The sequence below is a fragment of the Gobio gobio genome, assembly GCF_949357685.1.
Source record: "Gobio gobio genome assembly, chromosome: 18".
NCBI lineage: Eukaryota > Metazoa > Chordata > Actinopteri > Cypriniformes > Gobionidae > Gobio > Gobio gobio.
In genome coordinates this window covers 39134735-39159454 of record NC_137111.1, presented here as the reverse complement: position 1 = coordinate 39159454, position 24720 = coordinate 39134735, and the positions used below count along the sequence as shown (strand labels likewise).

Below are 24720 nucleotides of genomic sequence, written 5' to 3'. Positions count from 1 at the left end.
CAAAACCTTTGCGTTCACTAACAAAACTTTTGCGTTCACCAATAAAACCTTTGCGTTCACTAACAAAACCTTTTCGTTCACCAACAACACCTTTGCGTTCACCAACAACACCTTTGCGTTCACCAACAACACCTTTGCGTTCACCAACAAAACCTTTGTGTTCACTAACAAAACTTTTGCGTTCCCCAATAAAACCTTTGCGTTCACTAACAAAGCCTTTGCGTTCACCAACAAAACCTTTGCGTTCACTAACAAAACTTTTGCGTTCACCAATAAAACCTTTGCGTTCACTAACAAAACCTTTTCGTTCACCAACAACACCTTTGCGTTCACCAACAACACCTTTGCGTTCACCAACAACACCTTTGCGTTCACTAACAAAACCTTTTCGTTCACCAACAACACCTTTGCGTTCACCAACAACACCTTTGCGTTCACCAACAACACCTTTGCGTTCACTAACAAAACCTTTGCGTTCACCAACAACACCTTTGCGTTCACTAACACCACCTTTGCGTTCACTAACAAAACCTTTTAGTTCACCAACAACACCTTTGCGTTCACCAACAACACCTTTGCGTTCACCAACAACACCTTTGCGTTCACCAACAACACCTTTGCGTTCACTAACAAAACCTTTGCGTTCACCAACAACACCTTTGCGTTCACTAACAACACCTTTGCGTTCACTAACAACACCTTTGCGTTCACCAACAAAACCTTTGTGTTCACTAACAAAACTTTTGCGTTCCCCAATAAAACCTTTGCGTTCACTAACAAAGCCTTTGCGTTCACCAACAAAACCTTTGCGTTCACTAACAAAACTTTTGCGTTCACCAATAAAACCTTTGCGTTCACTAACAAAACCTTTTCGTTCACCAACAACACCTTTGCGTTCACCAACAACACCTTTGCGTTCACCAACAACACCTTTGCGTTCACCAACAAAACCTTTGTGTTCACTAACAAAACTTTTGCGTTCCCCAATAAAACCTTTGCGTTCACTAACAAAGCCTTTGCGTTCACCAACAAAACCTTTGCGTTCACTAACAAAACTTTTGCGTTCACCAATAAAACCTTTGCGTTCACTAACAAAACCTTTTCGTTCACCAACAACACCTTTGCGTTCACCAACAACACCTTTGCGTTCACCAACAACACCTTTGCGTTCACTAACAAAACCTTTTCGTTCACCAACAACACCTTTGCGTTCACCAACAACACCTTTGCGTTCACCAACAACACCTTTGCGTTCACCAACAACACCTTTGCGTTCACCAACAACACCTTTGCGTTCACCAACAACACCTTTGCGTTCACCAACAACACCTTTGCGTTCACTAACAAAACCTTTGCGTTCACCAACAACACCTTTGCGTTCACTAACACCACCTTTGCGTTCACCAACAACACCTTTGCGTTCACCAACAACACCTTTGCGTTCACTAACAAAACCTTTGCGTTCACCAACAACACCTTTGCGTTCACTAACACCACCTTTGCATTCACTAACAAAATCCTCCATCTCATATTTTTTTCCTTCACCATGTTCCTGTAGGGGCTCCATAGAAATATATAAATATGACAATTAAATATGGGAAGACTAGACAAAAAAAAAAAAGATTCCTTTGTTGTCGATATGTTCATGTTTAAACATTGAATCAATTTGAGATGAAAATGGCATTATTTGGGATTTACCTGTCAATGGAACTAATAAAAAAACATGTTACTGGTCATGGCCAAACATTTACACGCTTGAGAGTGTTCACATGAAATTACACTCAGAAGTTATTATGCTCAAAACAAATTAATGATGATGATGGGTATAAATAAAGGCAAGCCGTTATTTATACATGCCTGGCCTATCATTTGCTAATATTACAAGATTTCTCTCAGCATGAAGACTGGGAGGAAAATCATGACTAATTTAACATGACATCAAAAATCACCTCTCCTCTCAACAAATGTTTGTTGGCAATGGTCAATCAAGCTCTTTCTCCACATGCATTAGTCTGCCTGTCTACATGTGAAACAGCAGAGAGAAAACAAATCCACAGGGAGTAATGTAATTGTCTTGTAGAGCAAGCTTTCCTGAACACAAAACACAATCTGAAGAGAAAATGTGTGTGCTTCCAATTCGCTCCCTACCAGTGCCGTGTCATTAATAATATGTTATTGAGAAAACACAAACACACACACACTTCAGCATGGATAGAAATCCATTATCTTGATTTCTGTCTGCAGCTTCACTCTGTAACGTGTGATATTTACAACAATATTAATTGTCAGTGCATGCATGAAGATAAATGAGAGGAAATATCATGTCATAAGTAGTTAAACATGAGTAAAGAAAAATAAGTGAAAGTCTGTATTGTGAAAATCAAAATTACTCAACCATAAAATTAAAGGCAGTTCACCTTTACAGTGTTGACAGATGGGTGACTTTGAGCTGTCTCGATGTCCATATGTCTTTACAAGTGAAAATGCCTCCCATCTTAATTTTTTTCTACACTATTAGCTGCCCCCAAAAAAGATTGTACTTGCTCTTGTTCTTTTTTTCCTTTTTGTGGAACATAAGAAAACACAAATATATTGTATAAAATAATATTTTGGGAAATGTATTAAAGTCAACGTTACCCTCTAATTTCTCCAAGATTATGCTTTACCAGTGTGTCATTCACCAGCTGGCAATGTGCCAATATGCATGCCAGTACCAAACGACAAATAATAAGTATGTTTCACTCTCAACAGATTTTTCCTTTCATATAATATAATCCACAATGTTAATGACATTTTTTAGAGTAGATAATTTCATGAACATTACACACACACACACACAAAATCTAGACTGTGTGAAAATCTGGTGGATAGGGCAAATCTTACACGCTCACTGGTTTTGAGTAATCTTCCCTCCTAGTCCTGCTATGAAAATGTAAGAAAATGCCAATATTTCCACCACCGTCTTATGGACGCTTTGATTTTCAAGTCAAGCATATAAAATAACAGCTTTGGGCGTAAAAAAGTGAGGCTTCAACAAAGGGTAAACCAATAGGCCTGAGGAATTAAGACAAAGGTTGAAGTACAATATAGATTTGGTCCATCATTGAAAACACAAATGATATGAAACCGGTATTATCAACTGGTAAATCAAACCTTTAGCTATTGTTACCTCTAGGGGTCAGCCGTAACAGAGTCTCAATACCATGAGATAAATAATAGAGAAAAGAGTTTTATTTTTTTAACGGGGTTTTAACTTTTTTTTAAAATTATTATTATTTTAAGTTTCCAGCCACTGCCAGCATTTTTGATCATTTTCACAAAATAATCATACCCCCCAGAATACTTTGAACATGCAATATGTAAGGAATAATTGATGACGGGCTGTTGAATTATTCGAAAAATAATGCACACCTGAGGTGGCGGTTACACCTCGGGTGTGCACTATCTTTCAATAATTCAACAGAACAGAGTCAAAACATTGTTCAGATTATGTATTTAAAGACATTAGTCAGGTGTTTGTCCTTAAAACACTCTTGTGTGTAGGACTAATTTCTTACACATCTCCAAAACGTCATTTTAGAGCTAGTAACGGAGGCTTCAGCCACTGATAACAGACTAATGCAGTTATTAGAGAGAGAGAGACGGAGAGAGAGAGTCTGCGTCTCTCTTAACAGTGTTCAGCAGCTGCGTCTGTAATGTAAGTTCATCTGCTTCAAGAACAGCACCGTTAGTGAGAAATGTTATGTAGCTTTTAAGTTGCTAAACTATTTCACTGATAAAATCGTCAGAGCAGCGCTGACAACACGTTTCTGTGCAAGTGTGTCCGTACTGTATGTGTGTGCATTTGCGTGAGAGAGACGTCATGAGAAAGAGAGTATGTGTTTTCCATACATAATAAAACTTAATTTTGTGGCAAAAACTTGGAAATAGTTTGTCCTTTGTATCCTATTGTTTACTATATTTCTTTGATTGGTCAGTGTCGTTGTGGGTTTTGGTTCTTTTGCTGTTGTAGGCTATAAGGACCTTTGAAATAACTGAAATCATTTGGTGAAGTGATCTGGAACTGTAATGTGAAAGACCTGCCTTTTACTACTTTTCCCTGAAAATAATTGCGTTCGTAAACCAATCAGATTCAAGCATTCAACAGCCCCGTAGTATGAATCAAATGAAAGAACAGAGCCTCTGCTCCCCGTTTTATTCTAGCTTCATAGATTTTTTTTTAACAACACTTGAATGTGGGTAAGTTTGTAGTAGATAATTTCATGAACATTACACACACATTCAACAGCCCACACACATTCAAAAAGCAACATCTTGAACAAAAAGCTGAGAAAATCTCTTAAAGAAGACTATAATGTGCATAAACAATGCTTTTATCGCTTGTTTCTTCTCCTTTTTTGTCTGTTTTAATCTGGAGATTCTCTACTCGTTCAGAAGATGCATAATAGCAGCCACACCATATAACAGTGAAAAATTCTGTCAATGGCGGGGTAAAAGTTAACTTCAGGGGTGGACAAGGCAAAAATAACAAACAAAACAAACTTTTGTGAACGACCTGAAAGCAAAGAAAATAAAATAAAAGTCAACTTCCTTACCTCCCTAAATCAAAAACAGCATGAAAGACAGCGTCTCGCCCGCTACATCCCTTAAGTTGACAAAACTATATAAAATAATACTTACAAAAGATATACACTCACCTAAAGGATTATTAGAAACACCTGTTCAATTTCTCATTAATGCAACTATCTAATCAACCAATCACATGGCAGTTGCTTCAATGCATTTTGTGGTCCTGGTCAAGACAATCTCCTGAACTCCAAACTGAATGTCAGAATGGGAAAGAAAGTTGATTTAAGCAATTTTGAGCGTGGCATTTCACAGTCTGCTCAGTTACTGGGATTTTCACACACAACCATTTCTAGGGTTTACAAAGAATGGTGTGAAAAGGGAAAAACATCCAGTATGCGGCAGTCCTGTGGGCGAAAATGCCTTGTTGATGCTAGAGGTCAGAGGACAATGGGCCGACTGATTCAAGCTGATAGAAGAGCAACTTTGACTGAAATAACCACTCGTTACAACCAAGGTATGCAGCAAAGCATTTGTGAAGCCACAACACACACAACCTTGAGGCTGATGGGCTACAACAGCAGAAGACCCCATCGGGTACCACTCATCTCCACTACAAATAGGAAAAAGAGGCTACAATTTGCACGAGCTCACCAAAATTGGACAGTTGAAGACTGGAAAAATGTTGCCTGGTCTGATGAGTCTCGATTTCTGTTGAGACATTCAGATGGTAGAGTCAGAATTTGGCGTAAACAGAATGAGAACATGGATCCATCATGCCTTGTTACCACTGTGCAGGCTGGTGGTGGTGGTGGTGTAATGGTGTGGGGGATGTTTTCTTGGCACACTTTAGGCCCCTTAGTGCCAATTGGGCATTGTTTAAATGCCACGGCCTACCTGAGCATTGTTTCTGACCATGTCCATCCCTTTATGACCACCATGTACCCATCCTCTGATGGCTAATTCCAGCAGGATAATGCACCATGTCACAAAGCTCGAATCATTTCAAATTTGTTTCTTGAACATGACAATGAGTTCACTGTACTAAAATGGCCCCCACAGTCACCAGGGGCCTCATTTATAAAACTTTGCGTAGGATTTGCGTCAGAATTGGCGTACGGATGAAACATAGGACGTGCGTACGCACAGAAATATTCGGATTTATAAAACCGTGCGCACGCACATCCTACGCAGTTTTCCCTTAATAAATCACAATCAATTCTAAATGTAGCGCAGCTTTTGCGGCTTCATGTCACGCCCATAGTTGCCCATAAATAGTCCGTGAAACGCCCACAAGTTAATATTCATAGGTTGCGAAATCATGGCAAACACAGAGAGGAAATTAAAAAAAAACGTAACTTCACTCAATGTGAGGTAGAAGTTATCGTTGGCGAGGTTGAAAAGAGAAGAAAAGTGTTGTTTGGAGGGCACAGTGTGGGCATTACTAATGCCAAAAAGGCACTTGAGTGGCAAAAGGTTGCAGACGCCGTAAATGCTGTAGCCTCACAACCTCGGACTATCGCCGAAATAAAAAAGAAATGATCGGACATCAAAGTCGAGGCAAAAAAGCGTCTAGTGCTCCATCGCCAGAGTGTGTCCTCTTGCTGTCTGAAGATGCGTTCACTCCGAATCCTTCCATTCGCCACATCTTCTAGAGCACAAGATCAGCCATTGTGCGTCATTACGCATTGAGATGGGCATTTTATTTCCATCCATTTAATTGAATCTGACAAGCTACAGATGTCGGTTATAATCTACGTGGAAATGGGAAATAGTTCCGTGCAAATGTAATGTCTTGCAGCTTTCTGAATGGTTGAGACATAGGCTACGTCATTTTATCAAAAATAAAACTAAAGGCATGCATGAATACCATGAACGTAGCTGATGAAGAAATTTTACTATGAAAACAACTTTCCCCAGTGGACAATTAATACATCTATCTTTTTATCTATATATCTCCCTAATTATCTATCTGTCTAATTGCATCTATCTGCTCCGCCAGACGGACACTTGACGAGAATATCAGTTTTGTACATTAGCTATTTCGTTGTTTACCATATTTATGAGGATGAATTGCAATGCATAACATGCCAATATTATTGCAGAACTTATTTCACTTTTCTTTTTGCAAATATGTGTTAATTTGCATTTATGTTGTAATTTTCGTTTGATTTTGTTTGTTTTACACTGCAGATCGATCAAACGGGTGTTCGTGTAGGCTGTTGATTGTAAGACTTGCTTTGTGAAGTCTTAATGTTATTTATGAGAGGCATAGCCATTTCTTTTACACAACGGTCTACAGTTTCACACACTTTCACGTGTTTCTTCCATCTGCCGACGGTGTCGCCATTTCTCATTTCACCCGTTTTTGTGCGTACGCCTGGGTCAGAGCTTGCGTGAAAGACCGCACATTTTCCCGTCAAGTTTGCTTTTTATAAATACCAATTATTGCGTAGAGAGCGGCGTACGCCTTCTTTTGTGCGTACGCAACGTTTATAAATGAGGCCCCAGATCTCAACCCAATAGAGCATCTTTGGGATGTGGTGGAACGGGAGCTGCGTGCCCTGGATGTGCATCCCACAAATCTCCATCAACTGCAAGATGCTATCCAATCAATATGGGCCAACATTTCTAAAGAATGCTTTCACTACCTTGTTAAATCAATGCCACGTAGAATTAAGGCAGTTCTGAAGGCGAAAGGGGGTCAAACACAGTATTAGTATGGTGTTCCTAATAATCCTTTAGGTGAGTGTATATACAAATTAATAGCGAACACAATCCAAATCAGAATCCATGTCGTAGTCAATCAAGCGTATAAACAGCACAACCACACTTCCAATCTCAGACTGATACGACACTCAAGATCAAGCAAAACGGTGAACGATATAAAATTTAGGCTGAATGATACACAGTAACACGCAACGGCACAACAATAGCTGAGGTTGAGTGTTTGGGGCGGTCCTTAAAGGAGAGCCAATCGCAAGCCTCCAGCGAATTATCATCAGAAACCATAGAAACAATTTACACAGAAGAAATGACTCAAGCTCATAACACTATCAACCAGTGAAAACACAACAACTGAAAGCTTGCGTCAAATGTCACCACGGCAGCTCTTTTACATATGAACCAAGAACAGCTTCATTTAGGATGTGACTAGCTTAGTGCCAATCATTCGCTGTACCCGAGCAAGGCCTTAAGCTTTAAAGCACAGCAAATAACGGCCGACGGCACATAGTATATACAGTGCCGTTTTAGCTCACCTTCAAGCTGTAAAGCTGATTTACAGCCACGTGTTATTATTTAGCATTATTCATCTTGCTGTCGGTTGCACATTGGAGGTTAATAGAAATGCCAGCATGTTCACTGATTTACTTAGTAAAATTTTCATCCCAAGGTTGGGCCTGAGTGATTGGACACTGACTGAGGAAGGAGGGGGTTCATGCATTATGTAGAGGTGGCTGATGTGACCTTGAGTCATCACGGCCCGGGCTATATATTACACTGCGGCCATCTTTCCCAGACCAAAGATCCATCTGACGTATTTAACAGGGTTTTACACAACATTACTGACGCTTTGCATGAGTTGAGCTCCTTTTATTTGGTCATCCATTTCAAGAGTGGTTTAACAACAACGGATGGGAAGCCATTTACAACAGCCCCACCGCCGTTTGATTCGCCTCAGACAGACAATTAATAATCACAAAGCCACTGATACAGTGAGAAAGTGGAAGCCATAACTATTTATTATGTGTTCACTAGGACAGTAATATTGTTGATGGACTTCCATGAATTCCAATGTTAATCAGGCATACAGTATATCTGTCACAAGACAAAATATAGACAAATATTAAATAGCCTGTCATCTGGAAAGATGACCGATTGTGATGGCGTGAGAGATGTAAATATTTAAATAGCATTGCCTTTTAGGGGATGTTGGCATATGTGGTTTTTTTGCAGTAATTTATGTATCTTGGGAAACATTTGCATTGACTTCAGAGATCAGGTGGACCAGCATTTTCCCACAGTAGAAGGTGGTGCTGGATCAATACACCGCATGTTAGTAAGGCTTTGGCAACCTTTAACATAAGCCAAATTGATTTATCTAATGCCCTCCATATTTTGAAATTACATTAGCGTGTAATCTTGTCTAGGACCCGACCATGACATTTACAAAACACACACACACAATTCTAATAGTGTGTTCAGTATTTAATTTAGAAAAAAGAATCAGTATTTTTTCTAAACTTGAAAGCTCAGGTCATCCTCTCTTGAGATGTTTAAAGAGAAATAATTATGTTGGAAATGAAGGCGATGCTTGCTGATAGAGGAAATGATAAGGGAACACCATTCTCTTTTTAAAGCGCAGGGTCCATTCGAATATAATTGGTAGAGGAATTATTTATGACATTAATTGCCACATTATCGACTGCCTGTCAACTCGCGTGGCAGTTCGTCCATCTTTCTTACCGGCGCTCGCAAGCTCAGCCTAAAGCAGACTGACAAGCTAATTACACCATCTTCCCTTTCCATGACAAATGCTACTCATCTGAAACCGCGCCGGAAATAAAGCTCTTTCTCTCCCCGCCTGCCCTTTTCCCTCTCCCGTCTGCCCGGGCTAATATCTCCTCGTGTCTGTCGTAAAAGATGGAGCCGTGAGCTTTTGGAGAGCGATCTGCTCCCCGTCTCACCTCTCACTCATTCAGTTAGCATACGCTATCAGCACACAGCTGTCAATCACCGATACTATGCGCGCTGCACGCATTCTCATTTGCATTCGCCGACGTCAGTCATTCAGAGAGAGTAGCCTAATAACTGATGACTACAGATGATTTCCCGCCACAGCTTTGACGGGCATCCGTGCTGACTGTTGGATAGTGTGTGCTGCTCTGATACAGCTCTGGGCTTTTTTTATACAACACAGACTTTGCATGCTGCCCAGTCTTCGCCTCTTTTCTCGTTACTATTGTGATAGCTGCGAAATGTCATTTCCGAGCCATTAATATCGGAGAATGATCATTTTCAAATTCACTCCTCCCATCTACCATTAGTGGACAAACAGATAGTGATGTCCCATATCTCATGGCATTGATGAAAACAATGTTTTGTTTAACTGGTTTACTGTATTCCTTAAATCAAGATACAGCTAGATTCTAAATGTACTTGTTATTACTATGTTATTACTATGAACAACGAACATCATGTGAAAATGAGATGATTTTTAATTCAGTTTGTGTTGATTTAGGTCCCACCCATTCCATCAGGCCCGTATCCCCGCGTTCTCCTACCGAGGAGCGCTTCCTGGAGCCCTGCGTGAAGGGAGTCCCAGGTCAGAGCCCACAGGTTGCTCTCGACTTCTCACACCTTAATTAGTCCCCGCCGCGCGCCTCTCCCGAGCGCACACCATCTCTCTCTCTCTCTCTAACACGTGTGTGTGTCAGCATATGTCTTCCCGCTGCACTTCCGCCCGCCTTCTAATGCTGTTTATATTTGCGGAGCTGCTTGAGATGAGGCCCTGACGAGGATGGGAACTGACACTCACCAAACTCGGTATGTCCCCAAGCCAGCTCCAGCGGCTCGGGTGCTGTCAATTCTGGCTACATCAGCGGCAGTGGCTCAATGGCAGCGTCTCTGACACATGTCACAAAGTTTTAAATGTCTGTTCTTTTCATGGGGATGGTTGGGTGAGCCAGCCGGGGAAGAGATGACATTTTATGTGGTGGTGGTGGTGGTGGTGCGGGGGGGAGACTTGTTGTGGCTCCTTCTTTCTGCCTCCACCAGCTGTCAGTGCCACTTTTCTCAAAACATATCACAACACCGACAAATAAACCTTGTCATTTAGAAACGCCCGCACTAGTGACCATGCTCTCCAGCAGTACGACAGCAGCGACGCACAAGCATAGTCTCATAGGGCCGAAGACACAAATGTACTGTATACACACACAACCCGCGCACACATTTACGACAATATCCCCATTGCATCGTGTCCCTCTCAGACACAGAACGCACACACTTGGACCGACGTGCATGAGGCAGAGACACACACAACCTGTGACCCACAGTCAAACCCACACAGCCGGTGCACACGAAATCATTTCACTGGGCTATCTTTGACCTTTCCCTGTGTGCTTCACATTGCAGAGCGCCGCTCCGGGTACACATGCTTTCTTTCACATCCAAAACCACGTCTCTCATCTGCTGGGCTAATTTGGATGGCAGACTTGGGAGACCGTTTAACACACGGCAATTAGACAAGATGGTGCCAGGCAAAATTATGCCATTAATAATGAATGCTTACAAGAAAAAAAAAGATAAAACAATAATAAGGTGCAGCCATTTAGTAATAATAATAATAATATCATCTTATATACTTCATATAATAATATATAATAAATTAAAGAACACTAGATTTTTTTCCAGACAATTTTATTTATTGCTTAACAGTGGATATCACAGGAATCTTAAATCAAAAGAGTACACAAAAAGTAGTTTAATTATCCATCAAACTATATTACATACAATATTTCCAGTGCACACATTAATAGACAATATATTTATATATATTTCTAGTGAACATTTTAAATTTAATTAAAAAAAAGTGTCACAATTTTAATTACCTTTAGCTTATTTGCAGTTCACTTAAATAGTCTTGCGTTGAGCAAAATATTTTTTTGAAAAGTACAAATACTACACAGTCTGTTAAATCAATATGAAAAAAACTATCATCTTTTGTTTTATAGTTATACATTTTTTAGATGGAGTATAACAAGTCAAACGGAAGGACATTGTTTGACATTGAAGATCTACTGTATACAACAAATTAAACATCTCAAATCTCGTATCAATATTATTCATCTTAAGTCGTCTTTAAAACAAGTTACAGCTCATCTTTTGCATGTCCACAGTATACACTTGGTTAAAATATAAACCTGTTATTTTGTTTGGAGAGGATCTTTGGCAAGTCTTCCTGTATACAAACTGCAGTGCAAGAACTTAGCTTTAAGTGGAATGTCATATTTAAGAAAGAAAGAAAGAAAGAAAGAAAGAAAGAAAGAAAGAAAGAAAGAAAGAAAGAAAGAAAGAAAGAAAGAAAGAAAGAAAGAAAGAAAGAAAGAAAGAAAGAAAGAAAGAAAGAAAGAAAGAAAGAAAAAGGGTGACACAACAGGCAGCAAAATAAATTGAACGAACATAAAACATTCATCATCCTTACTGCACCTAATGGAGTAAATATTTGCCGAACTTTTTGCCCACTGCTAGTAAACTCTGTTGCCAAAACACAGCAAAGGCCATTATGGATTTTTTTTAATTGATTTTTGTTTGTTTTTTTTTAATACAAAGAAAAGAAAAGAAATCATTAAAATAACGTGAGTAAGTCCAAAAACTGCATGAGGAAACAATCAAAAAGACTGGAGAAAGTTGTTGACTCCCCCCTCACACATACAAACATCCACCTCCTCCATTTTCACTGCCAGAGCTGCTGTCTTTCTTTGCTCTCTCCCTCCAGAGAAAGAATGAAATAAAGCAAAGCTCATTACCTCTCTCTTTCACAGCTCCTCCAGGCTCCGGCACTGCAACAACTGCCCCCGCAACACACAAACTTCACACACGACATGCACATGCAGCTCACAAACACGCAAACATACACATGCCACAGAGTCAAGAGTCTGGGAGGGCCTCTCAGCCCAATTTCTGATAGGACTCATGCTGAAACCATTTAATAAAGCTTTGGATCATAGATTAATTCATCTGTATTTCTCTGTATATATAAAAATAAAATTAAAAAAATCACGGGAAAAGATGCTATTAATCCCTCGTGCCATTTAATGAGGATCTTGCCTTTTTTTAAAGCTTAAAAAAGACTAATAAATTAAAACAAAATGTAATGTGTTTATCTTTAAATTCATTAGCCTTTTTTGTTTTTTGTTTTTTGTACTTATTTGGGGGAACAACAGCCTCCAATGACTCAAACTGACATTACGCCTACAGTAATGTACGGAAAATGACATGGTTACAAAACCATGTAATAAGCTTTACTTTTAATGACGGATAAAGTGTAAAACTTCAACAAAAGCGGCACTTTCCCCCCGATGTTTCTCTTTAACTTTAGCTTTGACTTTGAGAGGAGCTCATCCTGGGCTTCCGTGTGGGCAGCCTGAAGCCTCAGGTGGGACCTTTGACCTGGGGAGAGCAGCAGTTGGACCAGGCAATCCATCATGGAGCCGCGGCTGTCAGGACGAGCACTCAGCCGCGTGTGTGTCTGTCACCGCGGCATAGCGGGGCTGCTTAAAGGCAATCATGTCAATCTGGATGGCACTGCTCAGACGGAGCGAGAGCGATGGGAGGTGGCAGGGAAGGCACACTCAGCAGACGGCACTAGAGGGCTGTGTTTGGCTGCTTAAAATGTGTGTGGCAACATGTATATTTATAATAATATGCGCAGGATATCTTTGTAAAGCCCCCACGCGTGTCTATCCACTGACCCGTCTGTCAGTCAAAGCTGGTCATTGCGGATGAATCGATTGCCCTCTGAGTGCTTGCCGTAGTAGACATAACGGCACTTGGTGAAAACCCCTGAAAGTGAGAGAGAAGAGCATGTCAAAATGACATTTAACAACAACGTCAATGTCAAAACAACTCCATGTGAATTCTGCCGTGTCTCTATGAGATGCTGTCCTCATGTCCTGTTTGGACTCGGATTAGATTAGCACACAAATACACAACTCTCAGGTTGATACATCTTATAACTGTGTGAGAACTGATTATGAAGGGTAAAACTTCCTAAGAAAAAAATAACTTGTCGTTTTACATAACTCTTCCATTCATTTTTTTAAATTAAGCCCAAAGAGTACTTTGGTTGTCCGTGTGACGCATGCGCTAGGTGAATGTTGACACAGAAAAGTCCACTATGTGGCAATATGCACAGTGGTGATGTACTGTCCAGCCGTCTACGAAACAGCGATACAAAACAGTAAACAAAGCAGCAAATCTTTCTCCATTATTTTTTGTTTTGTTCTAAACTATATGCAACAGCGGATACGCTAATTTTCTTATTCTATCCTTCCAAACAAATGTCCTGTAAATGACACGACTCAGTGCTGACATCTGGTACAAAAAACACAGTTGTCGTGTGCATGTGTCGAACGTGTCCATCTGCGATTGAGTATACTTTGAAAGCTGAGCAGACAAGAATGTGCGTGGGATGGAGTGGAACTCGGAAAGTGAAGTATACCTGGGTCTTGATGCATGTCAGGAATAAACATAAAAACATAAATGCCGTGATTTTTCACATGCTTGGTCATCAATATACGTCTGCTAGTTGTTTATTTTATTGCACTATTTTTATTTATCTTTTTTTCCCGTCTGTTTGCTTGCTGAGGTCATATTGACATGACAGACAGAAAGACAGACAGACGGACGGATAGATGGATGGCTGAAGAGTGCAGTGAATATTTGTATTTCAAGTCAACATAATTCCTGCAGATCAGCAATAGTGATTTTATGATTTAGACACAAATCAATACTTATGAAAAGCATGAAAAATCCATCAGAAAGCGGTTTGTCAGTAAAGTACACACACTACTGCAAATATAAAACCCAGAATCTGTCTCCAGAATCCGTCATTTCTCACTCAAATTCCTGGCATGAAAGGTGTGTCGAGGGAGACAGTGCATCCGTCTAAAGTCTGAGAACACTAGAGAGACAACATTTAGCCTGAGGGCATTGTCTAGACAATAACACGCCAAGAGATCGCTTTCTTCAGAAAGAGAGAGAGAGGGAGAGAGAATGAGGTGAAACTGTAAGGATGATGATCAACAGTAAGCTCACTGTACTGATCCAATGTTTGATAACATGGCCATTTGCTTAATTCATTGTCCGTCATTCATTGTCCAGACACTCTGAAGGTGTGTGAGAGAGACACTGTGGCAGGCCCTTGGAGGAGCATTAACACTCCTACAAGGCAAGGACGCAGATGTTTAACACAGATGACTATTTTTAATATGATACACTGTGAGAACCTGCCACTCACTCCTGTAGATCCTTTAGAAGTCAATTCATTCATTCATTCATTACACACACACACACACACACACACACACACACACACACACACACACACACACACACACACACACACACACACACACACACACACACACACACACACACACACACACACACACACACACACACACACACACACACACACACACACACACACACACACACACACACACACACACACGTTTGTTTTTGTGAAATGTGAGGACATTCCATAGGCGTAATGGTTTTTATACCGTACAAACCGTATTTTCTATCCCCTTACTCTGCCCCAGCCCCTAAACCTAGCCCTCACAGGAGACTGTGCAGTTCACTTTCTGTGAAAAAAACCTTGTTCTGTATGATTTATAAGCATTTTGAAAAGTGAGGACATGGGGAACGTCCTCATATTTCACCCTCTTTTTGTAATACCTATGTCATACCCATGTCATTATACACATTTGTGTCCTGATATTTCACAAAAACATGCCCCCACACACACACACACACACACACACACACACACACACACACACACACACACACACACACACACACACACACACACACACACACACACACACACACACACACACACACACAAACACACACACACACACACACAGTACTGCAGCAGTAAGTGCTACACTGGTGGCACTGATGATGTATCAGAAGAAAATAACATGGCACTTTGATATATAACATGGTAATACATGATTACTATATTCATACACCATAGTTTTTACACAACAGCCAGTACTTTTTGGTACTTTTTAGTGATCAAATACTGGCCTACAGGAGTTTTTATTATCGCCCTGAGTATTGACTAGCATGTTGCTAGATAGTTGGTGCTATAGTATTCTGGGTGGTTACTAGGGCATTGCTCGTCATTTGCTAGAGTGATCTAGATGGTTGCTAGGGTGTTGCTAAGGATGTCTGGTCCCTAAGGTGTTGTTAGGTGATTGCTAGGACACTGCTCGACAGTTGCCAAGGTGGTTCTGACGGTTTCTAGGAAGGTCTGAGCAGCCCTTAAGATGTCGCTAGGGTGTTGCTATGGTGCTTAATCAAAATAAAACTCATCATCAAGCATGTGGCTACACCACATACTTTCTCCTTCTAAGCACCGAGGCTGTTCAAAACTCATCGAGCGTGCGAGTGTCCGTTCACTTATCTCACACATCAACAATACATGTCCTGGCAAAACATATGCCAGCGTTAGGAACAAAAACGCAGCGTTTGTATTGTTTACATCTTCCTTTTGCTTTGCTGAAAATGCTAGTTGACTGTGAGGCCTATAGGTGATGTGTCGAGACAGCCCAGTCTGAGTGTGTTAAAGACAGTATCGTTCTGACATGCCAGCAAGAGAAAGAGAAATAGAGCCGTGTGATGGATGTGGCAGACTGCAGCTAGGTGTCAGCGCTTTAGTAAATGAGGCAAGGACAAGTGGCATTAATGCTGTCAATGATCTCCTGACAGGAAAACAGATACTGTGCTCGCCGCCGTTTTTAAATAGACATCAAGTGCATTAATGACAAAAAAGGGCAGGCTTCAAACAAAGCGTCTGAGTGATGGGCGAGCTGCGGCAACGCTCCGAGCGTGCCACTAACATAATCCGAAAAGACACTGTCAGAGCCGGAGAGAGACGGGCCCCAGAATCGCACGTACTGACAGTGAACAGAGATGAGGACAGAGATACTGGTGCCATATTAGTGCCAAGCATATTCCAACACCAGTCTGGATCCTAACCAAATCTGACACTTTCCTTCTCCCGTCGCTTCAAAGTAGCCGCTCCACCCCTCTTCCTCTTCCTCTCCCTCTCCTCTCCTTCCCCCACTACGAGAGATCGGCAACCAGCCTTCTCCAACGTGTCACTCCAGTCCTGCGCTCTCCTTCCGCAGCGAGTTAGTGGCGGGCCCGCTCGTGTCAGCCCGCAGGCCCGGAGACAAACTCAGTCAATCTAAATTTGGACTTTTGTAGCCGAGCGACGCTCATTTTCCCTGCCATCCTCGCGAGTTGAGGTGATCCAAACTGTGAAGTGTGAGGAGATGTCTGTTCGCATCAGATCAGACGTCTACGCCGGTGTCAGCACCCCCCCTCGCTCTGCGGACGGGTGTGGGGGGGATTGAGAGGGGGCAGCGGACAGCTCTGCCAGTGCAAGTACTTGTTCTGAGGGGGTGACAGGGTTTTTGCACTCCAGCTGCTGCAGTTGCCCTGGGGATGGAGGTACCGCCGCTGGATCCCTGTATGCTCATTCTGACTATCAGAGCGCTGATTTGAGAGGAGATTCTCATACACTTCACCTCACCAGGATATAAGACTAGCATAGGAATGCTGCAGCAGCCCTTCAGTGACAGTGAAAGAGATCACAATTAATATCGAAAAGTCTTATAACCTGACAAAAAAAGAGAAAAGAAGAACAACAAAACATGCAGGAAGCAAATATGTCGTCATGTGACAAGAAAACAACCATAAAACAGGAAATTAAAACTTGCATAATAATCATGAATATTATTATTGTTCTTATTAACTCTTTCCCTGCCAGGTTTTTTTTCCCCCCCAAGTTGCAAGCCACTGCAAGCATTTTTTATAATTTTCACAAAATGTTCATGGCCCCAGAATATTTTGTTGTATGAATATCTGAACATGCAATATGTCAAAAGAAAGAAAAAAAGTTTTATTATTCTCACCTGTAAATACTAATAGAAACAATTTTTTGATCATTTAAAAGTTTTAAAATGTCTTCTTAGTTACAATTTTGAGTTTTAATCAACATTTAATTATTAAATAAGTTCAAGTTGAATTAAAGCTACACTGTGTAACTTTTTTAGTCTATTCTTAGCTAAAAACACTTAGTTCTTTCAAAAATATATGTGCTCATTAATGTATATTTACTTCTTTCAAGTAATAAAGTATTCTCGTAAGTTTATAATATGCCATTGAAAATACATTAGGTAATGGGATCTAACGGTGGTCGCCATGTTGCCCCTCCATCTTGAAAGTACATTAGCCAAAGAGGGACATACCCGTAAATTCAAGCTTCGCTTTTCGCGTTTTAACCGGTTTTAATACTCGATGGCACTGTACAAAATTCTCTGCCTCGCGCATGTGCGCGTCAACTTGTTCAGACTTGTCTGGTGCATGTGCAGAGAGTTTTCATCTCAGCAGCGTCAGTAACAGAGTTATACGGAGTTTTCCTGGCTTGTTTATTCCTCAAAAGTCTGTTTTTCCTTGTGTGGTATTTCTGTGCGTTAATAACTCCGTAAGTAATAATAGTTATTTTCATTGTAGATGTGTTTCAGAGTGTGTCATCGCGTAATTCAGTTGATGTCACCTCAGAAGTATTTTTGTGTCAACATACAATAGCGTAATGCTCACCTATTTGAATAATCATTCAGTTATTTTGTTATCAACAATGTTTATTCGTTTATAGAAAATATTTGCTTGTAATGTATGTTGATGGAAATATGTATCAGGTCTGATCGGCATATTAACAATTGTTATACAGAGCGCACTGCAGTGCTACCGTTAAAGCGCCGCACACACTTTTGTAACCGGACACCGCTTGTTAGCAGCGGCAGCTCCGCTCCTTTTAATGCAGCTGCCTTTAGCGCCTATATATGGTACAATAAGCTCTGGTTTACGGTTACATTATACAAATGTATACGTATAGTTATACAGTTCTTAACTGTGTATGTATATTTACCATCCTTATTTGTTCTCTCACAGAAACCACATTTATGTACATATCCACGCAAACCTGTTTATGCCTTGCAATTGGATGACTGAATAAACATTACTATCATCAAAGTTCACTCTGGATTAGCTGCAGTTCTTTCTAGCCGAATAATTAGGCCAGTTGAGTTCCAACCATCCCACTGCTCACAGAATATCCCACAGGCACCGTGTCGAATGTGGACGAGGTCGAACTGGAAGCCATATTAATCTTGGACTAAATCGGCCACCGTAGGAGTTGAAACGAAATCGGAATTGAGAGGAACAGAAACTAAAGTTCACTGGATGGTCATATACCTTTTCACCACAAGATGGGGGAAAATATCACACAGTGTAGCTTTAAGGAATACATTATTTCTTTGAGAATTTGAAAGTATTTGTGTAGCAATATTTGAAACTATCCGTCTTATAATTCATAAAACATGCTTAACTGGTCTTGTTTTCTTTTATGGGCTTTGTTTTCCCAAATATCTGCTTCCTGCATGAGGGACAGGTGATAATGTTCAGGAATGTGGGGGTAATAGTGCTATTAGCATGATAGTAGAGGGCACTATAAGCTAGCCAGACTGTTTTGTGTGAATTCTGTGGAACGTGTGAATTCTTTATATGTGTAAGTATCATTGGAATATGGAACATAACCAGTGTTTTTTTCTTCCATTTCAGAATGCCACCAGCCAGGAAAGACCGTATTATCAACAAAGTGTATGATGTCATTGATTCCATCCAAAATGGGAACAGTGATTTTGAAATGGATTTTGATACAAGTTAAGAAGATGAATGTTGAGATGAATGTGAACTGGAAACGTAAAATAAACAACCCATTGACCACCCGTCTGATGATTATGTGGACATCATGCCAACTAAATCAAGTCACTTGATTTGCTATTGCTGGCTGATAAAAGATTTGAATCAGTCCCAACACTGATTTTTCAGGTCAGGATAACTAATGATGCCGAGCTTAATACACCACTGGAGTATTTCTGAAAGTTTGTGTCAGAAGATATGAAGAAAATAGAGGACGCTGCAGACACTGTGGTAATGGCTACACCAACACACTTTGCAGCAAGTGCAATGTCCGCCTCTGCTTCTCAGAGGACAAGAACTGCCTTTGGGACTATCAAAACTGAATATGGCTATGAACATAGCTAAATCACATAAGTGCCAAAGTTTTCATTCAGTTCATCATGTTTTGTAAATACAATCTGAACATATTTTTTTATAATATTTTTTTTTTCTCATAAAAATATGACTTGTCCAATAATTAATATTGTGTGATTATTAGTGTATAAATATGCTACTAATATAATCATTACACCCTGCAAATGAACCCTTAGATGTTCTCTACATTTATTCAGACAATGAGGAAATCAATGAAATTCTGCTACCCAAGTTGCAATATTACAACATTCCCCTAAAAACGTCCAAAATGGTTGAAAATGTAAAAACCCATTTATTTCTGCATTAGAGGCCTCCTACAACAACATGTAAAAGGTGGATTATTATTATTCTTTTTTTTCTCTATTTGGACCTTACAGGGTTAATGCATTATTTTTTTATCATCCCTTGAATGTGGGTAAGTTTCATAAAAAAGCAAAAAGCTGAGAAAAAAGCTTTTTGCCAGACTACATTCAGATCGGATTCAGAACGATGATCAAAACACAGATGAATGAACTATCCCTTTAAGTTTCGTATCAATTATAAAATATTGCTACTGACCTATAAAGTCCTAAATGGTTTAGCTCATGTGTACTGCAATCTAACTTATTTACACTGTTAAAGAGTTGGATTCTCATGCTAAACATGGCCAAAATTTCCAAAAACGAGTTGGAAATACGATGGAATATTTCTGTGCCAAATACACTCCTTCAGGATTCGAATATGTCTCTGAAAGTTTCTTTTTCGAGTATGGCCCTGTATGACGTCATAAAGGGCAAAATTGCTTGTATGGGCACTTCTCCCGGATGAGCGCGTGCGCACATCAACCAGAGCGAGAGCAAAAGCGTGTCCATCAACGAGCTTTGTTCGGGTTACGGGACCTGTCGGCAGCACTGTCATTATGTTTTTAGACCACGAAATCAACAATGTCACTAAAGAAGTGTGTTTTTGGTTGTGAGGGAAAGACAACCTTGTTCAGCTTCCCAAAGAATCCAGCGTAAAGAAAAAAGCGGATGCAGTTAATTTTTCCAGAGCAGCAAATGAGTTCTGCAAGTGTTTGTTTGTTTGGTTGTTTGTTTGTTCCCGGTCATAACACTTAGTCTAAACTGCAGGTGGTGAGTGAAACTGCGTCAAATGTCTGTGTTTTGTTGGCAATCGGCGTGTAAGTGCATATAATCTACGTATGGTGAACGTATAGTGAATCGAAAGTTATCCAGGTATAATGCCATGATGTATTTCGTGTATGTGCTCATGACTCTTTAGCTCTGCCCACTGCACACCTGCACGAGCTCGGCTGTTTTCGGAAAGAATCGGTACAGTGTATCTGTCTTTTATAAATCTGATAAAACTAAAGACTATACTGAATAAACTAAAGCAATACTACTCTATAGGTACTCAAGATTAACAGGAGACTGGCAGAAACTGTGTGTGTTATGTACCCTTTAAGATCACAAAACTCTGGACTTTTGGTTGTAACTAGAATATCTAAATCCACTAAAGGCATTTTTGTATTTGGCTCCTAAACTCTGGAAAAGCCTTACTGATATTTTTGGGGCTCAGACTCACTCTCCCAGTTTTATCTTCTCTTTTATCACGGGATGCCCATCCTGAGATAACTAGCGAGTACGTCAGCTCCAATTTGGATCCAGCCTCTTATGAAGAAATGACTCAAGAAGACTTCAACTCCTGCAAGGACTTCAGATGACGCAAACTCTGAATCAACATGCACCAATGCTACCTTTTTCTATATATCCTTATCATTTGTTAACATGTATACGTTACTTCAAGGAGCTCATTGTTTCTGCTTTAAATTAATACATTGTTTAAATTAATACATTGTTAGCTAATTTGTGATTTGAAATGCATAACTTGGACACCTTCACCCCTGATAACAGATCACTCTACATTGTAATGTAGACGCATGTATTTTCTGTAAAGCTGCTTTGAAATGATATGCACTGTGAAAAGCGCTATACAAATAAATGTGAATTGAAATGATGTTGATGATCATGTTATTTTACATACGCATCTGCTTACATATGCTATCGCTTGTTTCGGCTTCTTTTTCGCCTGTGTTTTGCTCAGGAGATTCAGTACTCTTTCAGAAGATAGGTAACAGTATAACTGTGAAAACACGGAAAGCCGTACATTTCCGTCAATGCAAGGGAAAGAGGAGTTATTATTTTATGCACATTTTATGAATTAATTTATTTGGACATTTTTCGATCATAATATGAATAATAACATAACAATAATTGAGTACCCAGAAAACTGATCCCAATTATTAAAACTTTTTTAAAGGAAATTTTAAGTGTATTTAAGGTGGAAGGAAAATAAAAGTTTGAGAGTTTTTAAATGCAAATTTGGGTTGAAAATTTTATTGTATAAAGAAATGTATAAACATGAATAAAAAACATTTTTAAATATAGATTTCTTATGATCTCAGGCATTATTTGTCATTGACCCTGTAATGAGCGTCTGGAGCAGCGTCAGATGCATTAAATTTAGCAGTAGAGAACAGCACGAGATTAATAAAGTGTGGCTCAGTTCAATGTCTGGTAACGACTGAAGTTGTAATATTGCAGCCTGAATGCTTCCTCACATGTTCAAGAGCTTAAAGCAGCGGTCAGCAAAAGAAGCAGGTCTGGGAGATGTCCATCCTGTCCCCCTGCAGACTGACTTCTTTAAACAACCTCTTTGGGGAGCAGATTGAAACAGAGAGAGGAAAACACACATAGGTCTGCCAGGGCCAGGGAAGCATGTTTAGCGTAAACTGGCAGCTAGGGTGATGCGTGATATAGTGCAGCCCACTGCAAATTTTGCACACGGCAGCCAGCTTCCACAGCTGGACACTCCGCTTATTATGTGAGGAAAAAAAGAGGAGCGAGAGACAAAGGCAGGAGAAAAGGTAAAATGCAGAAGCAGCTCTTTCTTACATAACCTGTTAGTGGAAAGCAGAGTCTAGCTTGAACCCGTGGGGACGGTTGATGAGCTGATAGCTAATATATAAAAAAAAACCCACTGTGTCAGGGCCTGGCCTCCGATGTATTCCAGACACTCACATACAGCCATTACACTGACAGATTAAAAGTTTTCAGGAAGCTAATGTTTCCATGCTGCATATTCTGGCAGGGGAAAGGTTGAAAGCATTGTTCCCGTCCTGTCATACCTGGATGTTTGGTGAGGAGAGGAGGTTGTCTTCATGTGAGATAGAAGTAGAGACAGGACCGACACACTCACAGCTTATTACAAACAACACGAGTCCTCCACAGCCTCTCCATGACCTGCTATCACAGGCGGTGAGGAGAGCGCCTGACGTACTGGAAATATGCTGTCTTTGCTTTTCTTCCTCTGGCAAAACTCCGGTGAAATCACAATAGCCAACATTTATCACACCGCTATTTAAAAACTCTCAGGAAGAGCAATGTGAAAAATGCATAAAACTCACACACTGTACAAGCTTGTTTTACTACTAGCACTACAACTAGTTCTAGTGTGTTTCCTGCACCTTTGCAGTGCCACCGCTGAATTGACAGTCACCAGAAAAAAATACATGATATTCCAGTTGTGAACAATACAAAGATAACAAACAGACAACACGTCTGTCGTTTGCCTAATATTTGTTGAAATATATGTATTGAATATACTAATACTATACTAATATTTCAATGCATACTAATTAGAGGTTGATTGATTTTTCTGGAATTTGTTGATACTACAGTAATACACTGGGACTCTTATTTTGAAATGTATATATGCTTTACTACTTCCAGTTGCTCACTTAAAGAGATAAGGGATATCAAATATGCACCCTAACATTCATCTACAACATACTACGATATAAACGCTATAAAATAAACACTGTCATAATTCATCAAAAGTAGATCATGAGCAATCACTTGGCATAGATACACAGTATTCATTGATGGCAAACTGCTCTGAAACATTTCACCTTTTGAAGTTTAATAGTCACGCGATTCCTATTTTTCTGTGCCCAAATTTAAGACCTCTTAAAAATTTAATCAAGACTTTTGAGCCATTTAAGACATTTTCAGACTTTTTAAAGGAACATTAATAAAGCAGACACACAGCAAAACCAATAGCTCAGTGCACAAATCTCTAAAAGACATGAAAGTTTGATTCTTGAGTTTATTTTTTCAAATAATTTTAATGAATCAATCAAAAGACTCACAAACACTTTAATTAATCTTAAAATTGAGGCACCCTAAGGCAACCAACTTCATTAATGTTAAATCAGTTACTGAAATGACTTCCATAAAAATAATTAATTTCTTTATCTGTAGAACTTTTTAGTGAGAAAAAAATGACACTTGAAAGACTGAGAAACTATTTGGAGAACTGAAGAAAAAAAAACAGAATCTGTTGAGCTCCTCTAAACAAGGAAAAACAAATTCATCAACTGGCCGCTGAAGTGATATGCATACAATCAGCTTCTCTATTTTCAAGGGCCATCAATATGTCAAGGAAAGACATATCCGAAGGATGTAGCTCTTAACATCAAGGTTATCTATTCTCTGCTCCCTCTTTCTCAGAGCGTTTTCCTGTGCTCTCCCTGTATCCCATGCTCTCATCAGCCCTGCAATCAATCAGGGTAATAATGTTGTGGGAAAAAAATCAATTAACAATGCAATTAAACTTTCCTTATTATCTTACAAGCTTGAAATAATACCTAAAGGGAAGCCGGACGGACATCCGTGAGGGTGCGAGAGGGTGAGTTATGGCTGTGAGCAGCTGCAGCCATGAGCTTGTGCTATTATATGAGCCTCAATATATCTGCCTGAGTCCCTTTATCAGTCTGTAGCAACATCCTGTGATGGAGTCCTCATTATCTGGCCTTACAACAACCGTCTCTGACCTACAGCTGTTGGGGCTAACGCGTAATCAGGTTGTGTTTTTTCAGGTAATGCATTACTTGTCAAATTTGCACTATAATGCATCCAAGTGCTTCAGTGGAATTCAGCTGTACTCGCTATTTGTAGCTGATAAAATAACAGGATATGTGCTTCAGCGGGAGATTTGCTGTCCTGGAAATCACTGGTGGAGCCACCAGAAACCTCACCGAGCATCTTGTTTTCTCTTTGTTGGACACGAGAACAGAAACAAAGAGTAAACTATTAAGACAATCTTTGGTCAAAACATTCAGGGCAATTGCAATTGTTGTGCGAATACACTTATGCTGCATTAAAGGCACAATACGTACGATTTTTGGAT

The 24720-nt window shown here is 40.0% G+C and overlaps 1 protein-coding gene and 1 long non-coding RNA gene across 2 annotated transcripts in view; one reads left to right on the top strand and one right to left on the bottom strand.

Annotated features, from left to right (window-relative positions):
- LOC307142142 overlaps window positions 1-18678 on the top strand; it is a 576947-nt gene extending 558269 nt beyond the window's left edge. Inside the window, exon 3 of the long non-coding RNA XR_013818433.1 lies at window positions 17408-18678. This is a non-coding gene — a long non-coding RNA (uncharacterized lncRNA). The remainder of the gene's footprint in view (window positions 1-17407) is intronic.
- The window catches only part of lrmda (leucine rich melanocyte differentiation associated), a 339147-nt gene continuing 325406 nt past the window's right edge, over window positions 10980-24720 (bottom strand). The window contains exon 7 of the mRNA XM_079842727.1: window positions 10980-13134. Within this exon, the coding sequence (XP_079698853.1) occupies window positions 13055-13134 (80 nt within the window). The 3' untranslated portion in view covers window positions 10980-13054. The remainder of the gene's footprint in view (window positions 13135-24720) is intronic.